Source organism: Molothrus ater, chromosome 1 (genome assembly GCF_012460135.2).
Source record: "Molothrus ater isolate BHLD 08-10-18 breed brown headed cowbird chromosome 1, BPBGC_Mater_1.1, whole genome shotgun sequence".
Classification (NCBI taxonomy): Eukaryota; Metazoa; Chordata; class Aves; order Passeriformes; family Icteridae; genus Molothrus; species Molothrus ater.
The window spans coordinates 29,763,666-29,786,486 of NC_050478.2; the positions used below are offsets into that span (position 1 = coordinate 29,763,666).

The 22,821-nt window shown below is 37.1% G+C and overlaps 1 protein-coding gene across 1 annotated transcript in view; it reads right to left on the reverse strand.

Moving 5' to 3' along the window:
- Positions 1–497: 497 nt before the first annotated feature.
- Positions 498–22,821, reverse strand: part of CRPPA (CDP-L-ribitol pyrophosphorylase A) — a 104,538-nt gene continuing 82,214 nt past the window's right edge. The window contains exon 10 of the mRNA XM_036378795.2: positions 498–2,968. Within this exon, the coding sequence (XP_036234688.1) occupies positions 2,864–2,968 (105 nt within the window). The 3' untranslated portion in view covers positions 498–2,863. The remainder of the gene's footprint in view (positions 2,969–22,821) is intronic.

A 22,821-nucleotide genomic window follows, 5' to 3' on the forward strand; every position in this document is an offset into this window, starting at 1 on the left:
ACCATCAAGCCTTTTTTTTTTCAAGCTAGGTTGTCTGAAAAGCTAAAAAAAAGACTGAATAGAAAATCTTCTGCCTAACTGACTGAAGACAAAGTAATACAGATTTCAGATTTTGCATGAAATGGGTTAGTTTCAGTATACAAATCTAATTCACTCAACTTTGCATTTTTGAAAAGCAAAAACTTTGCATTTTTGAAAAGCAAAAACTTTGCACTTTTGAAAAGCATTTCTTGGGCCACATTTTGCATTCTTTTTTCTGATGAACACTACCCAAGGAATACTAATTAGAGTGCTTAAGGAGTAAGGTAAGCAAGGCTGGCAGAGTCTGAGCTTCTATTTACTTTCTGTTATCTCTGTCCAAATGTTCAAAGCAATATGGGTGGTGACTGATTCACTAGTTAAATTCAAAACAGCATGTGTGTACAAAAGGCTGCCAAGTTTCTCATGTATACTGCTATTTGTGAGAAGCTATGCACAGACAAAAAACAATCAGCCAGTTTCTTAATTTCATTTTATATCTTTATTCCCATTGTAAGTACTAACAATCACCCCAAAACCATTTAAATTTGGTTTGGATACACAATAGCATTAATCACAGCCTCGTTTCTTTTTTTTTTTACTGCAGTTTTAGTATTTTGTGATCTGTTTTAGTAGTTCTGTTCTTGGTGTATTTGCTTCCAGCAAAATGGACTTCTCAGTGTTTGTAGATTATTTTAAAAGATTGCTAAAGATTAAAAAGCCATAATGCAATGATTAACAGTACATTAATAGAGCTTATTAGCTTCCATTTAGGATTAGTACTAAGTATATTGGATGACCCAAAACTTACTTTTTCTTGTGCATTGTCTGTTCTCTTTTCAAAAATAAATCCATAAACAACTAAACAACTATATTATATTTTTTTTATTACAGCACTTCATTGTGGTATCATTTTATATTGGATTGAAATCTTCTTAGGAGAATGAGGTAAATAAAACAACCCTAAAAAATAAAAGCTCTGTTTAAGCAAATGATGTTGCACACAAACCAATGTTAATGCAGTATCACAGTGTATAAATTAGAGTGGATAGAAAACATGAAGGGTTTTATAAATTCACCTTCTTATTATTTGTGGAAAACACATCACAGATTGCATTTTTGTCTTCAAGCAAACAAGAATAACAAAATACAGTCAAAGAGACATCTTTCATCATGTCTTTTAAAAGCCTGTGGGACAAATTCCTTCATCAAATTTATTAATGTAAAAGCACATTCAGAAAACTTATTTGTGAGAGCTGCCCTGTTAAATTATGAATACCAGTAATAAATTCTTTAGTTCTTCATTTATTTGTGTGCTCTGCATATGAACAGACATGAATATATGTATGAATAAAATATGCCTATTGTATAGCCATACACAGAGCTAATATGAATGCTTATGTTGTACAATGTCAGAAAAGGACAAATTATTAATCAAAGCAGAGAGAAGAAAGAAGCAAAGAAGAAAGCAGATGATGCACAAGAACTTTGTTAGTTATCTTTGCATGACTTGTGTGTGGAAGAAAATGTATGCCTTGGATATAGAACCATCAGCTGACAACTCTTTATTTTATTTTGGAATGAAGGAAGTTTGGGACCAAGATCAGCTTCTAAAAGGGATTTCAACCAGAGATATAAATTGTCATGTGAAGGGAAAGGGACCAAGCAGGGAGCTTGTTATCCTAAGTTTTGTCTGAGCACCAGAGGGAGTGGAACATGGTGGGAGTAAGGGGAGGGATGCTATTTTTAGAGGGAAACTTGCTGACGTGACAGTGATAGACTGAATCAGTGACTCACTGGACACTTCTGGTGGGGATACTTCTCCAAGACTTTATTCCAGCCATATCAAATATGTAAGACACTAACCTAGCCCCTTCATAAATTGCAGGAGAGATAAAATCCTGGGTCTGATGCATAGGGAAGACACATGTTTTCAGGGACACTGCTTGTATTGCTCTTAGTGGTTGTGATACCTGGAGACACTCCACATAATAACCATTCACCATTTCATCTTCCTGTCCCAATGGTCTGCACTTGACTATCACTGCAGAGTATCTTTGAGTTCATAATGCTTGCTCTCCTTGCTGCTATTTACTACATACCTCTGCTTACCAGCAAGAGATGAGAATTGTATTCTTACGCATGAATTAACAGACTCTTCATATTTCAGTGGAGCTACAGGAGCTCTGAATGATGGCACATGGGCACTGGAAGAAGTGCAGCACCATGGAGGCTACAGCCAGAGCACACTGCATCTGGAAAACTGGGGCTTAGCACCTCCTTGTACCCATGTGTATCTTTTCTCTGATTTGAGGTTACCTTCATTGCACAGAGAACAGGTACCTGACCTTTCCAATACTTCCTGCAATATGCATTCCTCTTTATGGCAGGAAAGCCACACTCTGTAAGGAACTCTACATTCACTAAGAGGTATTACAGCAGCAATTTTAAAATAATTTCACATAAAGTTGAGCTGTGCTTTATCTGAAATAAAACTTAATTCATGCAGTCCTAGAGTACAACACACACATATACTTAAAAACCATTTTGCATGAATGCTTTGGTGTCCTCTGTGCACCTTTAAAATTATCAGTATCTTGAAAAACATTTCAGTATCATTCCTCACAGTATATACCCAGTGTATCTCAGAATTATTTGTATTTCCTTTTACACTTTGTACATAATATTAGGCTTGTATTTTAAATATCAAAAATATGCTATTAAATGATCTTAATAATAAATGCCATAAATCCAGAGTTTTCAACAAAGAATAAAATTACTTAAGACCTTTGGTGAACAGATGATGAAAACTAACATTTCCAAAAGCTACACATGATTTATGGTCTTATGCTACCAACAGCTGGCCAATAAGCTCTGGGTTTCTGTCCTTTATCAATGCCATGATAACAGCAGCAGCAGAATTTACTGTCTCCTGAAGCAGCAAAGGGTCCTGGAACAAAAAGAAAAGGAAAAATGAGGGAGTGGGGAAAACAATGTATTTACAAAAGTGGAAAAAGTAAATATTTAAAATCAATTTTCAATTATGCCAAATTACCATACGATTGCTGAAGAAGCAAAGCTCTTTATTAGAAGAAGAACTTCTAAAACTTTTTATTTTAAGGAAGCGTAATTTCATGGTAATAACCGTTTTCTCCAATCTCCTTGATGCAAAACTGCTAGAATTCCATCTACTGAGAGACCACCAAAAAACTTGATTCTGTCACTGGCTTCCTAACTGAATTTTAAAATCTAAAAGGCAGTAAAATTTTTGGAGTTGAAAACATGGAAAAAAATACAGGATTTAATCGACTGGCAGAGTTAAAGACCTGCAACTTTAGGCACCTACTGAGTCCCATCTGTAGTCTACCAACTACTTGAATTCACAAAGGCATTTAAGCACTGGGATTTCAATGGTTTAGGCTGATTTTTGTATCAAATAACTTCCAAAACTAGTTTGGTTTTGATAGGCAATTATAGAAATCAGTGCAGGAAACAGCAAAAAAATGAGACATTGATTCTATTTTGCTAATTGAGCACTCCAGCTCATATTTGAAAGATTCTTTTGTCTAATTACCAAGTTTTCTTAATTGTATGGACTATAAAAGGTTGGCCTCTTGCTACCAGTAAGATTTCCATTTGTGCACTGGGAAAATAGCAATAGGTGTAGTCAGGCATGGAGACATCCCTGGAGTGAGAAATAGAAGAGAACAATTTCTGTGAAGCAACAGAGAAAAAGAAAGGTCTACAAAACTCTAGAGGTAGGGGGAATCTACAAAGAGAAATCAAGAGCTGTTCTACATAGCCATGATGGATAAACCAATAGGTTTTATCCATCTATTTATTCCATTTATTCCATGATGGAAGCAATAGATAAGGACTAGTATACAATGGAAGAGATTATTGGACACATCAAGGAAACTCATCAGGAGAGTCCTTAACATAAGACTCACATCCATGTAAAATGTGATACAGATAGATCTTCCTGCCTTGGGTAGGAGGATGGAGCAGTTTGATTCCACATCTTTTCACCTCTTTTTCTAAGATGCTGCACACAGGAAGAATTTGTAGAGAACACTTAAGAAATTTGGACTAACGGACAAAGAAGAAACAATTTCCACAATTTATACAAAAACACAGTATCAAAACTTGCTCTTTAATAAATAAGGCAACTGCTGAAGGGACCTGCCTATTCAGCTAGCAGAGAGGGGAACTGGAGACTAAGAAGTTGCAGTTGAAGAAGAAAAAACTGAATAGGAAAATGTGTCCCTGGAACATTCTCAGTGAGGAAACAGGTCCAGTGGAGAGCCACAAAAAATGATGAGAGGGCTGGAGCACCTCCCATTCTATTCAAGAAGAGCCAAAAAGGGTTGGGGTTGTTCTGCTTGGAGAAGGGATGGCCCTGGGGTGACCTTATTGCAGCCTTTCAGCACTTAAAGAGGGCCTACAAGAAAGATGGGGTCAGACCTTTTAGTAGGGTCTGTAGTGACAGGACAAGGGGCATGGTTTAAACTAAAATAGAGTCAATTCAGACAAGATATATAGAAGAAAGTTTTTATGATGGGCAGGTAAAACAATAGAACAGTTTTCTTAGAGAGGTGGTGGATGCCCCATCCCTTGAGACATTCAAGGTCAGGTTGGTCAGAGGTCTGAGCCACCTGATCTACTTGAAGATGTCCCTGCTTACTGCAGGGGGGTTTGAAGAGGCAACTAACCTTTCAAGGACCCTTCCAAACCAAACTATTCTATGATTCTATGATAATGCTCTTACTATTGTTTTTACTTATGTAAATGAAATTAAACATGCCAGAGAGGTAACTGGATTGAATTAGAAATAGCTAGTTTATAACTGATTTTTTTATCATTTCTGAAAAAATTATTTTTGTATTTGCCTAAAATTTTGTCCTAAATATCAAATAAGTAAATTACAATTTGTAACCTCGCAAAAGATTACACTCCTCACAAATTCATGTTATGTATTCCAATCTGCAGTAAAATTATTTATTAGAATTCTAAAAAACTGTGGTAGAATAAAAGCGTTCATGATGTGTGCCTTGCTCAAGTGACGCCTTTTCAGTTAACCAAGGAGACCAAGTCTGCTGAGATCCTGCTCCTTCAGAACCTTTTGTCATGGGCCAAGGGTACAAAGGCAAACTCGGAATTCACTGCTCTGGTTCAGCAGGGCACTCAGTCCCTCATTTCCCGTGGGTATGCAGTGCTGGATAAAGCACAAGGAGAGCGGAAGACATGTGCACACCCACTCAGATGGCAAATGCTGCAGCTGCTTTCAAAATCCAGCAACACAGCTCTTGCTATTCAGCAATGCCAAAGCTCCTTGTGCCCTTCATCACTTTTTGTTCAGTTTATCTCAAGAAGCACTTCACAATTACAGACACTGTCTTCCAAATGGGCTTCCAGCCATATCTGAAATTGGCTAGAAGTGTATAGTATTTTTTTTTTCCATTTCACAAAAAGAAATAAAATACACCTGGCCCAGAATGCTCTTAATGTTTCTCCCAATAAATCTTTCCACATCCTCTGTTGGTTACTGGATTCAGTACACATTCCTTTGCAGTAATAAATTATTCAAGTCTCTGAACATAAAAGGAAGCAAGAGAAAGAAATTTAACTTTCACAGGAGAGATTGAAAGTGACACCCTAAGATTCCTTTGGACTGAAAAAAGCCTTTTCTAAAGCTAAATCTAAGGCTTTAGTGCTAATTTCCATGTTCTTAAGGAAAGACATGCAAAGAATTATGAGTAATATTTGGAAGGCAGGCAATGTGGCAGAATAATGTGTACAGAAACCTGCATATAGAAGTTGTCTAAAAAACACTGAAACTGATTGCTGAATTGAAATTGGTTCAAAACCAGAAACATAGTAAGTAAGCAGCACAAATTAGAACTGCAAGCTTTACAGTTACTTCACTTCTAATAATCCGATTATTAATACCATCATTATAACTCTTCAGGAAACCTACTGGCCCCTGTGTAGGATTGGTCACTCTAAGTCTGTTTTTTTGGAAATAACCATAAGTGTTTTTCTTTAAAGGAATATATGTCATCTCATTTAGGAAAACTATGTAAAAAAATGTAATAGAAAAGATATTCTTATTTTAAATACAGTTCCAGTTGATGGTTTAACTACCTCATGAAGTACATACTGAGGATTTCAATAAGGCAGTCCTCTAAAGTATTTATCATAGGGGTTATTAATTTCAGATTTGTGCTAATGGTCCTTCCCAGTAACATTGTCACATTCTGATCTCAGGGTCACCCATTCACTGAAGAATGTCCAGCACCTGGGCCCAGGAGCCAGCCTCTGAGTGCAGGAGAAATCATTGTCACAGAAATCAAGTATGTGCTGACTTCAACTTGCTTTACTCTCACAGCCACAGTTTCACTGGAAGGAGGTAGTAAATAACACAATGAACTGGACTCCTCCAGGAATTTCAATCTGTCTATCCTGTATCTTTCTGAGAATCAAGACTCACTCTTATGATAAGAATCATTATCGTAGTATCTCATGGTCACTGCCTGGGCATAACTTAAAACTTTTGCTGATCATTTCTAGTCATTATCACAACCACCCACCCCCAACAACAAAAAAACAACAACAACAACAAAAAAAAAAAAAACAAACAAACAAAAAAAAATCAGAAAATAACTTTTTAGCAAAAATTTTAGCTACTGAAAGGTAACACATTGTTCAATGACTGATGAAACAGCTAAACTATATTTTAGGTATTTCTTGTTTCAAAATCCTGCTAGGACTCTATTTATTTTAGGCCATCACTCTGCCTGTAAGCAGTTATTTTCAACATAATTTGAACACCAGAAGCTGTTCTAAAGAAAATTAAAAAGAAATAAAATAACAGGACTCAACAACAACCCAGGAAAGGAAAAAAAATCCTGTGGGTCTTTATTAATTTAAAGTTAAACAAACAAGTGAACACTTCAAGTCCTCTGACTATACCCTTAAAACACTCATGCTTTTGACACTGCAATGTTATTTCTGGCAACAATGCTGATTACAGCTGATAGTGCCTACAGGGAAGCTTCAATAAGGATGCCAGGACAAATTTAATCTACCACACCTAACTCCATTGCACATACAGGCCTCCAAACCTCTTTTATATTCAATGGCACAGCACTAAATCTTTCAAAAATCTCCTTATTAGTTGCAGGAAGTCAAATAATCAAGCAGAACCACGTCCTCACATGTTTAATTGCCTGACGTGTTTGCCTGTATTGTAACCAGGATAAAAGCCAGGATGTCAGAGCAGGAGGATCAATACAAATCTCCTCTCCTGCAGCCCCGAGAGCTCTTGCCCGTTCCTGCCCACCCACTGCTCAGCACGGCCAGTCCAGGCACAGAACACCCTCCAGCACGCCAGGCAGTGACTGCACAGCCCTGCACACACTGCACTGAGCTAACAGGAGCAGTTCTTTCCCTCATTAAAGAAATCCTTAAAAAAGACTGTGACCTTTGAAGACTTGGAGGCAGTAGTGACTTTCATGGATTAATAACTGAAGTTCCAAATGATCAACTGGTGGGCCACAAACTCCCCTCAAACCATTGTGATAGTCACTGTCTATTCATTTCATCCAGTTGATTTAAATGATTCTCCTGTAAAAGGAAAAACCACCCCCCAAACATTTCTTGGCTATTAATAAATAGAAATTTTTATTGTTTGAACGGATTATTAACTACATTTATAAGCTAAAACCAAAACTTTTACCACTTTATATTTATGTACTTTGGAAAAGAAAGTATTCAGAAACACTGCCAATATTATAAACCATAAATCCACATAACAGCACTTTGATTCCAAAATAAAATATCTACTTTGTCTGTTATTAAATAGTAAAAATATTCCAATGTAACCATATTGTGTGATGGCTGTAACTCATACTCAGAATTTATTTGATGTAGAGTTTCTGACTGTAGGGGTTCTCTGGTCTGCACATTAAGACTGGGAATGGCTACAGGGACAGAGTTAAAGTTGTATTTGGAATATGTAATCTGATATTTTACAAATGTGCATTTATTTAAAAAACTGTGAGGATATCTGAATACTTACTGACATTTCCTTTACAATTCATTTCCTTGCTTCAATCTGTTTAGGATTTAGTTTTTTCCCCAACTGAAACTTCACATATAGGCATTTCAATTTACATATGTACTAGCTCAGTTTAAGAATAGTTTGAAAAACACACCTACCCTTTTCAGCTCAAAAAAAAAGAACGGCTCTGCAGGTATCACCTCTGTCTTGTACTGCTGAAAGAATAAAACTGCTGTGTTCCATTATTTGCACTCTGTCTTGCTCTAATATTATTTGACATTCCATTAAATAAAGTTTTTTAAAATTAATAAATTGTATAGTCCTGATAATATGGCTGACAGAAAGCCTGAGAACAGGATTTAAAGATACTGCTAAACTTAGGCAATGTCAGTATGAACACGGTTATGTTTGTACTAGGAACACAAAGAGGGCCGGAGCATGTGCTGGCATGCAGGCATGCTCCTGCCCTTGCTGTTCCATTGTAAGCCTGCTCCCTGGCACAGTTTTGGCTCCTGACAGCTAACATGTTTCCAGACAATGGCTGGGCACGGTTCAGGGGACAGCACAGGCCAAGGAATGCTCCCATGGGACAGGCTGAATGAGGCCACCCCATTTTGGGACCGAGAATGTAGCCATATGGAGATGAGGCATGCTGTGCCTTTTAGCCCTAGGACAAGAGAACCATCCCTGGCCTGTTTTTCTTACCAGTATGGATACAGCCTACATACCACTGGGAAGTGACACTTGAGCCTTTCTGTCCCTACCAGATGCATCAAGAATACACAGGGCCACAATCAAACAGTGCCCCCCAGACTGAGGCACAAATTCCATGTTGCTACCACATAAGCACGGCCATTAAAAAAACAAAAACTACCTACCCTGTAGACACCTTTCCCACTAAAACAGAGAAGGAGAGAGGGACGAACCAAACTACAAGACAGTAACTGTGCTGTACTGCACATTCTTGCTACCTTAGGGAAAAGGCTGGAGCCAACAGAAGGAACTTGTGCCCCCTGCTCCTTTTCACAGTGTGGATATAGGTGCACACCGGAGACATGGGCAGAAAAGTGCCGAAACAGTCTCTGTTCTGGGAAGCATCTTGCAAAGGACTATGATGGCTGTACAAGAGGAGCTACTGATAATTTAAAACTCCACAGTATGCTGCAATTTATACTAAGGCTAAACCAGATCCCTCCAAAACTCGCCTGACATCACATACTCAGTGTTTTATTTGCTCTAAGAGAAACTGAGTGAAGAATCTAGCCTCCAAAACCTCAACACTTGAAATTTTCTTCTTCATTTAATACTTACAATTGAAACAGTTGTTCTGAAGAGGGACTGAGGTTCTTCCACTACCAGAAATCAATGATCTAACATGGTTTGTTGTTTAATCACACCAGGAGGAATTAATCTGTAGATTCACAAAGAAGCATTTTTTCCCCCTCAAGATATGTACTGGCATGCATCTACACATTAAAGAAACCTCAATTTCTGTAATAGTACAAATTATCTGAGGTCTCCTTTCTTCTTAAAATGCTTCCACATCACATTTTTAATCCATGTGCCAAAGGATCTATTGATAAGTGTAATCTCATACATTATATCAATGCAACAATTTATCTCAATAAGAAGATAGCTATGCAGATCATTCTAAAAGATAAGGAAAGTATTTCTCTGAATATTTTAGGTTTTCTTTCAAGTAATACATAAGTAATTAAGGTAGCACTTGAGTTCAGCTAGGTAGCTGGGTTCAAAATTACTAGAGCAGGTTCATAATTGAACATCTGTACACACAGCCTTCCTTTCTGAACTAAGAAAATGCAATCAATTTTTCATTAGTGGATACTCCTCAAAATAGAAATAATTTTGAAATCTAGATACTGAGGATGCAATGAGGATTGGAAAAAGTGAGTGGCACTGGAAGAACCAAGCTGTCACTGGGCTTATGCAGTTTAGCAAATCACTTAATTAGTGAACTCTGATAGATCTGAGTTAATTCCCTGTAGTTAAATGGGCATACATTCATGATAATCAAGCCAAATCTGGATAAATTGTGCATAAATACATGAAACTGTACTGTAAATCTCTCTCACACTTTTGATCAGCCATGCTTCTTATAGTTTATACAAAGAAAATGGAGAGCCATCAAAATTTAAAATGACTTGTGAATCTACTGAGAACAAACAAATAGTTTAAATCTTCTGGAGTCTGTGAGGATTAAGTCTCTGGTGCTTTTGCTTTTATCTTTTCATGCAAGATTCACAGATTTTAACCTGAAAGTAAACATTACTCATTTGTTTAAAAAAAATGTCCAACAAAACAGCGCAAACAAATAAACAAACAAACAAAAACTCAAACAGGATTCCTTTCTCTAGTATGATAAGAATAGACAGATTCACCCTAGATCAGCAGGTTTAAAACAGCTCCATTTTCTACATATTCTACAGCATGTAGATGACCAGAGTTCAGTTCCTTCCTTCAGTTCTCCAAATCTTTTTTCCCCCCTGTAAAAAGCACTGCTTGCGTGATCATGCTGAATGATCAATAAAAATTCCTGGACCAAAAAAATTCTGTGAAAAGCTTGTTATGAAGAACACTTTCAGTACATTCAATCACTGCATCTTAGGCAAGAGTTTTCATTCAGCACTTAGCCACTATCTGATGGAAGCTCTTTACAAGAGTGAGTGTGCCAGCAGTGACAGCACAATGCCTGTGAATCATCTTGCCCTCTAAGTTGCTCCAAAAGCTACCTAATGCTTGAGTTAGCAGCAGGTCTGCCACCTGTATGGGACTGGTACAAAAGCACTGGCAGAAACAGGCCATTTAACAGATGTGGTTGTCTGCAAAACTATATTATGTGTTTGAGGTTTCTTAAAGATGGTCTCTTAATACAGTATGTTACCAAATATGAAATATTAATATTAACATGAAATGTATTCATGTTAATATATGTTACTGAGCTACCCACAGGGTCTGTGAGGTGTCTCTTGGTAACCTTGCAAAAAACAACACCATCAGGGTTTTTAAGGGGAAGGAAAAAAATTATTCTTTTCATCAGTACAGGAAAGCTGAAATGTTCCAGAAGCACAGGAACCTTGCTTTCTGCTCTGACAAACTTGCTCTGTGACTTGCTGAAAACCTAAGACTTGTCTGAAGTCGACTGAAGCTGTAGCAAGTCATTCCTCTGTTTTCAGAAAGTTGTGGATCAATTTGATAGCATTAATAAATTCAAGTGGAAGTGGGATTTAAGCTTTCCACACAGCAGCAGCACATAGAATCAGAGAATCGCAGAATATCCTCAGTTGAAAGGGACCCACAAGGATCATTGAAGTCCCAGCTCCTGGGCCTGCACAGGACAGCCCCAGAAATCCCTCCATGGGCCTGAGAACATTTTCCAAACACTTCTTGAACTCTGCTAGGCTTGGTGCTGTGACCACTTCCCTGAGGAACCTGTTCCAAGTTCCCAACCACCCTCTGAGTGAAGAACCTTTTCCTGATATCCAGCTAAACCTCCCCTGACACAGCTTCATGCCATTACTTTGGTCTGTCACTGGTCACCAGAGAGAAGAGATCAGTGCCTGCCCCTGCACTTCTCCTTGTGAAGAAGGTATAACTGCATTCTCCTCAGTGTTTGTATTGTGGGTTCTCTGCTGTCTTGTCCACTGTGAGAGCCCATCAATACTTCAATGGGCCGCAGCATTGAGTTTTGCAGCTAGCCAGGAATACAGAGCAGACCCACCAAAGAAAAAATGAGTTAACAAGTGCTGGCCTCCTGCAAAACATAACACCCCAATCACACAAATCATTTACAGACCACTGCACTTCTCCAGGCACCAAGCAAAGACAGAGCAGCTACGGATCCCTATGACTGCATTTGACATATGGGGGCTAGTAGCAGAGCAAAAGCAGTTCAGCACAGTTTAGCTGGATTTCTCCTATTACAAACAGAGAAATGCAGCAGTTTCAAGCTCTGTTTCACTTGATGACTGTTGTTTTAGCCCTAGCTGGCAATGAGAAGGAAGGCAAAAATGAGATTGTAGAGAAGACAGAGGGAAGTGGTAGGGGAGCAAGTCAGAAGCGGGAAAAGGAAAAATTGCAGAGTTAAAAGTTTTAATAGACAACTATCTCATCCTGAAAATATTAAAAAAACCCCACTGCTAAAGATCAGGTGAGATTATATCAATGTCAGAGGCTCTGACTGGTAACTGTGTCATATACTGCAGGTGAAATCAATAATTTTAAAAAATCTTCAAAGAAGCACAGAGGACATTTCTACCCAGTGAGATCTGGGGTCATCAGTGTAACTGTATTACAAAAGAAAAAGAAAAAATTACAAAAAAATTCCAAAAAACAACCTATTGGGAATTAAGGAAACAATACAGCACTTCTTCAATAAACTTATAGCACAAGCAAAAAGTACATATTTAGGGTATATTCAACACAGTACATTTCACTAGTGGAGGTTTTTCCTTTCTATACCATATTGCATTGACAACATAGATTGGTTTTGTCACTTTTCAAGAAAAAAATGAACACAGTAGTTCACAAACATCTAAGTTGATAACATTGTACAAGACATGAAATGCTTTCACTATCACAGATTACAGAACTTGGCATACAAATGTGCTGCAACAGTTTCATATACTTTGTGACATACAATTTGTGATTGTGACTAGCAGGGTTATATAAAAAGACTGGACAACTTTTAATTAATGACTAACAAAATTTTAAGGTTTTTGGAAAGAATGAGTGATACATTTGAATCTCCTGGGGGGATGCTAAAAATCAGTGCAGAGGAAATGTGAGCTTTTTTTTTTTCCTTTCTTCCAGTCTAAAGTACATTTTTCTTCCCTTCTATAAGTGCTAACTTTATATGTAATATAAGCATAATAGACATTCAGATCTCCAAAATAAGAAGAGGCATGTGTCCATTCAGTCTTTAAAATCTTCATTATACAACTCCTACAGACTGTGAATAATCTGAAATACAAGCACATGGCTGCAGTAACTAATTGATTGGAAACATTCCTTTTGATTACAAATATTTTATTTGAGATGGCTCAGAGGAAAAACCATATGGCCTTCTAAAAAACAACAACAAAAATTCTTCTTTGGGGAAAGAAGTAAACAAAACCCAAGAGATACTGAGGGACAAAGTATGAGTAGATATGTGCTGGGCTATTGTTCACATCCAGCCCTGTGGCTTCCAAACTCTTAGGACGATAAAATCAGTTCAGTGGGGAAAAGGCCACATTCCAATCTTGGTTACAGAAATACAAACCAAAAGCAATGACAGTATTACAAGCCTGGTTACTTTGCAGTTGCAGAGACTGAATTTCAACTTTAAACTCTGTATTTTGCTACAGGAGATCTAATATGCTATTGGTTTTAAACTGTTCTCTCAAAATTTCAAAAGCAGCTTTAAAGTGACTCAGATGTCAGTGTTTTGGGCAGCAAGACACAGTGAGAGGGAGTTACTGTTCAGAAGCTCATTGTTAATCGTTTGATATCACAGATTTCCCTAATTTGATACTCTTAATTGAATCTAGCTAGTTGCATACAAAGTGGCTCTCAAGTTGCATAATCTCATCATTCTGTGAGGAGGGACTGATTGCAGAATAAATCATAAAACCTTTGTGTACAAGTTACACATTGAAATATAAAAACCTCTTTGAATCACACCTCAATGCCCATCCTACAGCTTCCATCTTATCACTCAGATTCTACTTCTTGGACCACATGTCTGTGATGTTAAGGCATAGTTTATGTCCATCACTGTCTTTTCCTGTCTGTTACTGAGGTTCTACACCCTGCTGGAATGCAAAAATATAAATTCCTTGCAATTCAAGACTTTCATGTAAGGCCAAGCTAGTTTACTTTTAACAGAAGAACACAAACTACAGGAAAAAAACTCAAACAAGAAAACCCCAACAACAATGAAAAAAACTAACACAGGCTAATGAAAAAGCATCCAGAAATGAGACAAAAGTTACAAGGACATGAGGTGACATCTCTCCTTGGAGAGTAAAAGGAGAGGAGTCAGCAGGGGTAAAACAAGTTACAACAGAATTTAGTAGTAAGATTTATTGCCTTTGTCTCTCACACCAATATTAGGTTTTAACACATCAATTTTGCAGTAATTCTGATTGTTCTCAACATTCTTTTGCACAAAACATGAACTTGTTCCAGTTCCAAAGCAGTCTTCACATAGTGAATGGAATAAGCAGAAAAAAAGGAACTTAAATTTCTTGCAAGGATGAATAATTCCATAAGCAAAGTACCTCTAATCACAGGTATGCTCAAATACACTCAAAACTGCTGTGAATGGAGAAAGTGCATTTGCACTCTATTGTTTTCCTTGAGGCATTTTACCTACACAATGTTTACCTACTCACTTAAGACAGGACAGTTTATCTGACCAGCACTCTAGGACATGAGCTGAATGAATCCCTACTCAGAAGGCACAAGGAAATAATAATAATAACATCTGAAAATGTTGATCCAAACTCTCAGTTTCTCTATTCTTTATTTCTTTGTCATCCTTAGTCCATAGTCTAAAGTCAGTGCAAATAGAGCATCTGTCCTTTACTTAAAATTTTCAGCTAAGCAACGGTGGGAGCATATGAATTTTGAATGATTAACCTAGAAGAAGGATGAGTCTTAAAATCTGGTGTGAGCAGAGGTTCAGAAAGGAGCAGTGAACAGTCTGCACCTAATCCAACAGATGGGGCAGGAAAGTACAAAAACACACTAGGAAACCACAGCGGTGAAGTGCTCTGTTTTCACTGGGTAGCCAAGAGGAATGGCAAACACCCTGCACTCTGTCTGCTCCCATGGAAGTGTTGATGGAAGTAAAGCCATTTGCTCTACAACTCCCTGAGAGGAGGATGCAGCCAAGTTGGGTCAGATCCTTCTCCCGGGCAACCAGTAACAGGAAAAAGAGGAAATGGCCTCAAGTTGCATCAGGGGAGGTTCAGGTTGGAAATTAGAAATAAAATTTTAACAACAGTTAAGCACTGGAACAGGCTACACAGGGAAGTGGTAGAGTCACCATCCTTGGAAGTATTCAAAAAATGAGTAGATGTGGCACTTCGCAATATGATTTAGTGGGGACGGTGGTATTCTAACAAAGGTGGAACTTAATGATCTTGGAAGTCTTCTCCAACCTTAATGCTCCTGCTGTGATGGCTACTCTGAGTCTCACCCCCACCTGATCATCCCTCTACTGTTAAATCAAATGGAGGACTCTCTCCTGCCATAACTACTGATTAAACCATGGCACAGCTGGAGGGTAAATAGCCAGTTTCCACAAAAACCCCTTGAGTGAAGCCCAGTGATAGGCAGGCAGAAAAGAGCACATAACTTGCCTTGCAGCAAAACCATGGCAAAGAGATAAAGCAGTTAGTAGCATTCCTCAGGGTTCACCAGTAAATCCTTATCCTTCAACTCACAATGTATAATCCTTATAGCTGTAAGGGGACAGATGTGCTTGCTTTTAGATTCTAGTTTTCTCTTAGGCTATGAGGGTCCAGCTACAACACAAAGATAGAGCTCACAGACGTTCTTTTACATAAAAATCAGTTTGCCAAGACAGACTTCTCTCTCTTTCTGCCAACAAGTATCTGCCCAAATCACGTAACACAATAGCCTGTCTATATACAAACAAAAGCACTCAAAATTAAAATATATCCAAGTGGTAAAACTTGTAAAATAAGAAAAAAAAACCTGTGCTTTTAGAAGAAATGCTATTTTAAAGATTTAAAAAGAAACAGAAAGAAATAGAATTTAAAAAAATAAAAAAGGAATGAGTCCGTTTTAGCAGATGGATTAATTTTACTTTATAATTAAGACATTCTATTAAAAAAAGGCATATTAAATATTTTATTAGCTAGGAACACATCTGTTTTTATGAGATTAGCATTCAGTGTTAATCCTATTCTTCAGGTATGTTGTATCTTGAGTTGCATAACAGAAGAGACTAAGAGACCTTTAACACTTTCAATTAAACTGTTACCAAAGTTTCCTTTCAAAAATTCTAAAACCATCTTGTGCCTACTTGCAACTTAAAATATGTCTGTGACTGGCTGCATAGGCAAGTTTGGTTCTCCCTAGTACCTTCTGTACTAGGCATTGAAGAAACTATCTATAGAAGTTTCCAATGGCATGATTAAACATGACATGTAAGAGTTTATCATGTCACTCAGTCCTCACTTTAAAATGTGGGTCATCCAAAGCTAATTGAAATCCATGGGCTGAACAAGTGACCAATGTAATTTTCACAGTGATGGAGGGCATTAGTATTTTTCATAAGAAAATGGACTGCCATTTTTCCAAAATAGTAAGGTAGAAGAGGTGATATTGTAGACTCTCTTGTAGACTGTCTGCATGTGAAATGGTTTTGATTTTTACCTTTCCCTATAAAAATTGAATATTCTGAATATTAAATTACTGTTGCCAGTATCTAGAAGTGATGCAAGAATCATGATAATCATGAGACTTGTATAATTAACTTGTAAAATGTCTAAAGTATTTAAAAATATGCTAATTTTGAACAATATTTAAAACAAACTGAAGAATAATTTAGAGAGTTTAACAAAATTGTTGGATTATTCTCTGAATCTAACAGTCAAAAATGAAAGCAAACAGAACACTAAGTAGCCTCCAAACTCATAACAAAAATCTTGATAGCATCTAACCATTACAGATCCTGGATGTAATACCGCTGAGGAATTTCAAACTCGTTTTAAAAAGTCAATACTTTTTTTTAATAGAAACTGTATAACAATAACAACATTTATGTTTAAGGGAAATGTAGTGGCTTAATTTTGTGGAGTTCTGGTCTTGGTATCCACAGTTACCAAGGAAATAATAATACTCAAGAAAAGGTCAGTTAGTCAAGTGGGAACACTGGATGGCACAGATATGAATCCCAGCACTCACCATGTGAGCTCAGTTATGAGAGCCTGCAGAGTTATTATGTCATAGATTTGTTTGGTAAAAAAGGAAAGGAATGTAGCTCTGTTTAAGCCTTATCCAGAATTAAAAACCAGTTCTGCTGTTCAAATAATTTAGGTGTTAGTTCCAACTAGAAAGCACAACTTTTACTTTTTCTCTTACTTTGACTCACTTTTATTTTCTTTCTTCCAGCTTCCGTATTTGCTTCTAAATTCACAGCTGCATTTAGAAGTGCATGTATCCTTTTACATGGGCACTGATTTCACATTGTTCATCTCCTCAGCCTGTACTGATTAGATAAATGTGTGGTTTGGCTTTTCATGGACATGCTTTAAAAGTTTCCTCCAGACAAAAGAAGTAATCTCTGACTCCATTTCCACTAAATCCTCTCTTGATTCAATATCTCTTTTGTCTTCAACAAACTGTATTCCCTTGTGCCTGCTCTTGGCCTCGGCTTTTACCCTGAGTGTTCTGCTTCCATAAATCTGCTGCCTATTCAGTCAGCAGAATTATGTCTGCAGCAGTACAGACATGCCACAGCCTCTTCTCTTGACACCCCAACTTGTACTCAGTCACAATGTCCCCTTCACAATGTCTGCTGAGATTCTCTTTCCATTACTTACTTGAAGCTTACCTGGTAAGAACTTTAACTTTTGCTGCTTAAAACCCTTTTATATGCTCAAAATGAGATTCCATTCTTCCAGTCAAACAAATCCAACAGCAACATATTCCCTTCAAGGTCCATTAGGAAAACACAGGCTTCTTTTGCTTGAGGTTGTTTGTGGACTTGTTCCAGTCCAAAGATGAGATTTAAAAATCCTCTCTAAGTTACTGCATTTTGATTATTTCGAACTGGTTTCTGTATACCCTTTCCTATAACCAGATCAGACACTAGCAGAAAGGATTTCCTGAACTGTTTAGGCTAATCTTCACCTAAAAAATATTTTTGTGTCCATGCCTCAGTGATTTACTCTTCCTATAACAGTGATGGTGCAGCACACATTTTTACACTATATAAACTAGACAATATTATAGAAACATGTAGTAGAAAAAACTTCCTGTCTTCCACTTCCTTGAATTTTTTTTCAAATATTTACTCTCTTACCAATATCCTGGACAATATAAGCAATAAATTCCATAATCTAAACTTTCAAAACACAGGTCTCACTTTTATAGAGAGAATCATTAAGTCCAAACTCACAACTGAAATCTTTTATAGTTGCAATTCATATATATACCTAGAGTATTATTCTTATTGAGAGTAAATTATCTGACTTATTTTTCCTTTTAATTTTTTCAATATACCTTTATAAGTTTCTAATACTAGGATGGAAATTTGAAGTGTGCATTTTGAATGTGAATTTTGTGTATTTCTTCATGACCAATCTCAAAGCTTTATGAATGTACACTAGAATTAATTTGTTCAAACAAACTTAAAAATAAAAAATGGTTTTGTACAAAATGGCAATAAATATCAGTTAGGGCCATTATAGTTTTGCAATGACATTTAAAATGATTAATCAGGAAATCTCTAAACATCAACATAAATATCAGAAAAAACGTGTTTTAAAATTCAGAGCTATTTATAAACTGTAAATATGCCAAAAATCATCTTCCCCAAAGCATTTCTAGATTCATCCCACCTCATTAGGATGCATTTAGGGAAGTAATGAATTTTAAAAGCGTTGTATATGAATCCTTGTTTCTGCAACTACCATCATATTAAGTAAACAAATCACAGAATCATCAAGGCTGGAAGAGACCTTCAAGACCAGCAAGCCCAACCATCAGCCCAGCACCAGCAGAATCATCCCTAAGCAATATCCTCAAGTGCCACATCCAGACACCTTTTGAACACTTCCAGAGAGTGTGACTTCATCATCTCCCTGGGCAACTTATTCCAAAGCCTGACCACTCTTTCAGTGAAACATTTTCTTTTCTAATATTTAAATATGTAGCAATCAAATTAATGTTCTGCAGTCAGTAAATACCAGGAGCTCTAAAGCCAAATCAGTAAGTAGAAGCAATCCTTTATTGTGCTTAATTGATAATGTTCTGAGAAAGCTGCCATGGACCCCAGACAATTCTCTGTGTCCTTGTGTTGGCCACTGTGATGTTATATTCTGCTTTGACTTTGGTATGTGCTTAAAGGAACCAATACTGTATTTACACAATAGATAATATATAAACTGTAATAAGTTATGACAAGCATTGTATTTCAAGACAATTATAATTTGCCTCTAGTAGATTTATAAGGCATGGAACTAAATACCTATTGAGTTTTACCACCCAAGAAGTACTGTTTTGGACTGAAATGCCTGGATTATATTACTGATATAAAATGGAAAATAAACATCAAAATAAGGAAACAAGAAATAGACTGATTTGTGAATGATGTCATTGCACACCAGCTCCAGGACATTAATTTTATCAAGAAGACTGAAGTTACTTATAAAAGCAATTACTATCAATTACTTTTCAATTTCTTAAAAGTGTTAGGCAAAGAGAAATACAGTTCAGATGAAAAGAACTAGAAAAGTCAGATAAGCAGTATTACAAAGCAGAAGTATTGCATGATTGTGAGATTCTGCCTGCACCCACTGTTTACGGTTCATGCACTAATATGATCTGATTTGATAACTTAGAATCTGAAAATAGTTTTTTTAAGTTCAGATATACAGAAAGCACTCATTCATGACCAAACAGTCAAAATTCAAGAAGCTTAATTGCTTGCATTTATTAAAAAAGACAGTACATGAATCCTTGTATTTAAGTCAGGTAATTCAGACTTCTGTGTCACTTGCAACTGCACTTAAGGTTTGTAACTTGTGGAATCTTGTAAAGTTTATTTCAGAATCAGTTCCTTTTCTTGAAAGAAGTGCAAAAACATAAAAAGCATCACAAATCACCAGAATAGATTAGTAAGCTACTGCCCAGGTTGCCAGTCCCACCTTATGTAGAGAGACATCCAAGATTCAACATCAACAGATCACCAAGACTTGGTTTCGTTTATTTCACTGGATGGAACCACGTCCCAGCAGAGGCTGTGGGCAATAACAAACTCCCTCAGCCTTACAGTGGGTAGATATGTACTTTTTGATATCACACACAACAAACACCATGTACTTCAGGTGCAATAATGAGGATGGCTTCTGGCCAGTGCATTGCAAGGTTCTAATGGCATCCTAAGAACAGCACCTTTCTTGGAAAGGTGTGAAAATGGCGATATGAATTGCTCATTTGTCACAAATTTATCCACAGTGGGACTAATCTGGGATTCTAAATCTTATTGGCTTTAAGATAAAGCATTATTGACAACTATCTGTACCTCCAATACAGTTTAAATCATTCTTCATAAAACATGTAAAATGCATACCTTTGTTTCTACTATAAAAAATTTCAATTATATCTTCAAATGCCAGCCATCAGAAGTAGAAATCAGCATGAACAATGTGTCAACCCAAAGTACATTTTGTCCACGTCTGCTACCTGTCTATTGCTTTCACTCTTTGGCAAATTCTGCTTGTCAGCTGTAGCTTCAGACATAACATGAAAAGTAAAGAATGAAAACCAGAAGGTGGAACACTATTGTGAAGCTTAAATGAGCAAACTATAGAATTCCATTACATAAATAAAAGCAGGAATCAGATTCCAAACGAAATGTAAAAAAGGTGAGAAATCTGGCTTGTATATGGGTCAGAGTGTTTTTTAAATGTCCTTCTGTACAACATTAACAGTTCTGAGTGCTTATAGGGATGAAAAAGGGATGTAGCTACAAAAACTTACTTTAAATTTGGACAATCAGATTGACACAATCCACAAGAAAGTCAGAATAGATATTTATATCTAGATATTACAAGATATATCTAGTATATATAAGATAGATAAATATATCTATCTACTAGATATATCTAATATATATCTATATATTACTAGTATATATCTAGATATTTATATCTAGATATATATCTAGATATATACTAGATATTTATATCTAGTAAGAATTCAGCAGAATTTGAAATATCCCAATATCAGGATGGAGACAAAACAAATTAAAATGGAAGAAGTTTCCATTCTTCCTTGTGGTCAGCAAAAAGAGTAGCTCTGCACATTAGAAGTCTCCATTTGCAGTATTTACTACACCTATCCCCCAAGGTAAGGTAAACCAATTAAACATGAACATTTAAGAATCCTAACACCTAACTGAGCATAATTGAGTTGAGAAGTTCCACAAGCTTCAGTGAGGGTCAACCTAATATTAATCTCATTTGCATTTGCTAAATGCCTAGATTTATTAAACAATTGACAGAGCATATCAGAAAAATGAAATATGCCTGCCAGATACTGTTACTTAATTCATGGAAGGTATACAGTGAAGCAACAGATAAATGACACATACTGTATGTAACTCACAGATACTGCCAGTTCACCTAAAAGTTCATTTTGACAAATGAAGAAAGGAGCTCTAAAAATGCCCCCTGCATTATCTGTAACTGCATGAGTTTATTGAGTCTATTCCCAAGCCATACCTATCAAACCCACTCAGTTAGGCAAAGACAATTGTTAATGAAAAAATATTTTCTAGTTCAATCTGCTCAACCCCTGCTACCAATCAGTATTCAACAGTGCACTTCCAGAGTTGCCTGAAGTCAAGCTGACTTCAGGCAACTTTGGAAGTAAACACGCTGGAGGAAAGAAACTTGACTCTTCCTGTGCCATACCATGTTTCCCCATACTTCCAAGTTTGAATAATTTCTCAGGAAGTATTTTTCACATCCCTTGTCAAGTACAGTTAAATCTGTGCCTTAGCTCTCCTGATCTCATCCTTACATATCCAAACTGCATTGCTCTACACTGCCAAGGTTACTTGTCTTTGCTTCCACTAGCTATGCATTTCTTTCCTACTCCTCAGTTTAAAATCCTTGCTCAGATCTCAAGACATCCCTTCCAATCTGAAAAACATTCCTGACAGTGCTGTAACAGGCATCAACCTGGAGGCATAACTGTCAACATTTATCAGCATATGAAGCAAAACTGGGGGCAAAACACCAAAACAAAAGCACAATGTACTTTATTATCATACTTTTTTAGCAGCGCTGTTCTCAGCTATACAACACCTCTCAGTGCACCAGTGAAATCACTGTACATGTATATCCTCAATGCTCTCTTAAAATACCTCTTGTAATTGCCTACTTCTCTTACAATGTCTAGAATGTTATTTTGCATAGAGGTGTTTACTCTTATATGTCATATCAAACACAGTTCTTCTTGCTTAAGCTGGAGCATGTGTTTCAGCAAAACTTTCAATCAACAGCAACAAAGTTTAAATGGCATTTATGTAGAATGTGTTTAACAAACACTTAACAGAACACATTATCTGCTTGTTACAAGGTTATTATTGATGCTGGCCTGTGTCAGCAAGATTGTGGCCAGCAGGAACAGGACAGCATCCATCCACCTGTACTGGTGAGGCCAGTGCCAAGGTTCTGGGCCCCTCGCTACAAGAAAGACATTGAGAAGCTGAAGTGTGTCCAGAGAACGGAGCTGGTGGAAGGGTCTGGAGCACAAATCCTATGAGGAGCAGCTGAGGCAGCTGGGGATGCTCAGCCTGGAGAAAAGGAGGCTCGGGAGGGGCCTTATCACTCCCTACAACTCCCTGAAAAGAGGTTGTAGCCAGGTGGAGGTCAGTCTCTTCTCTCAGCCAACCAGTGACAGGATAAGAGGAAATGCAGTGCCAAGGGAGGTTCAAGCTGGACATTAGGAAACATTTCTTCACAGGAAGGGCT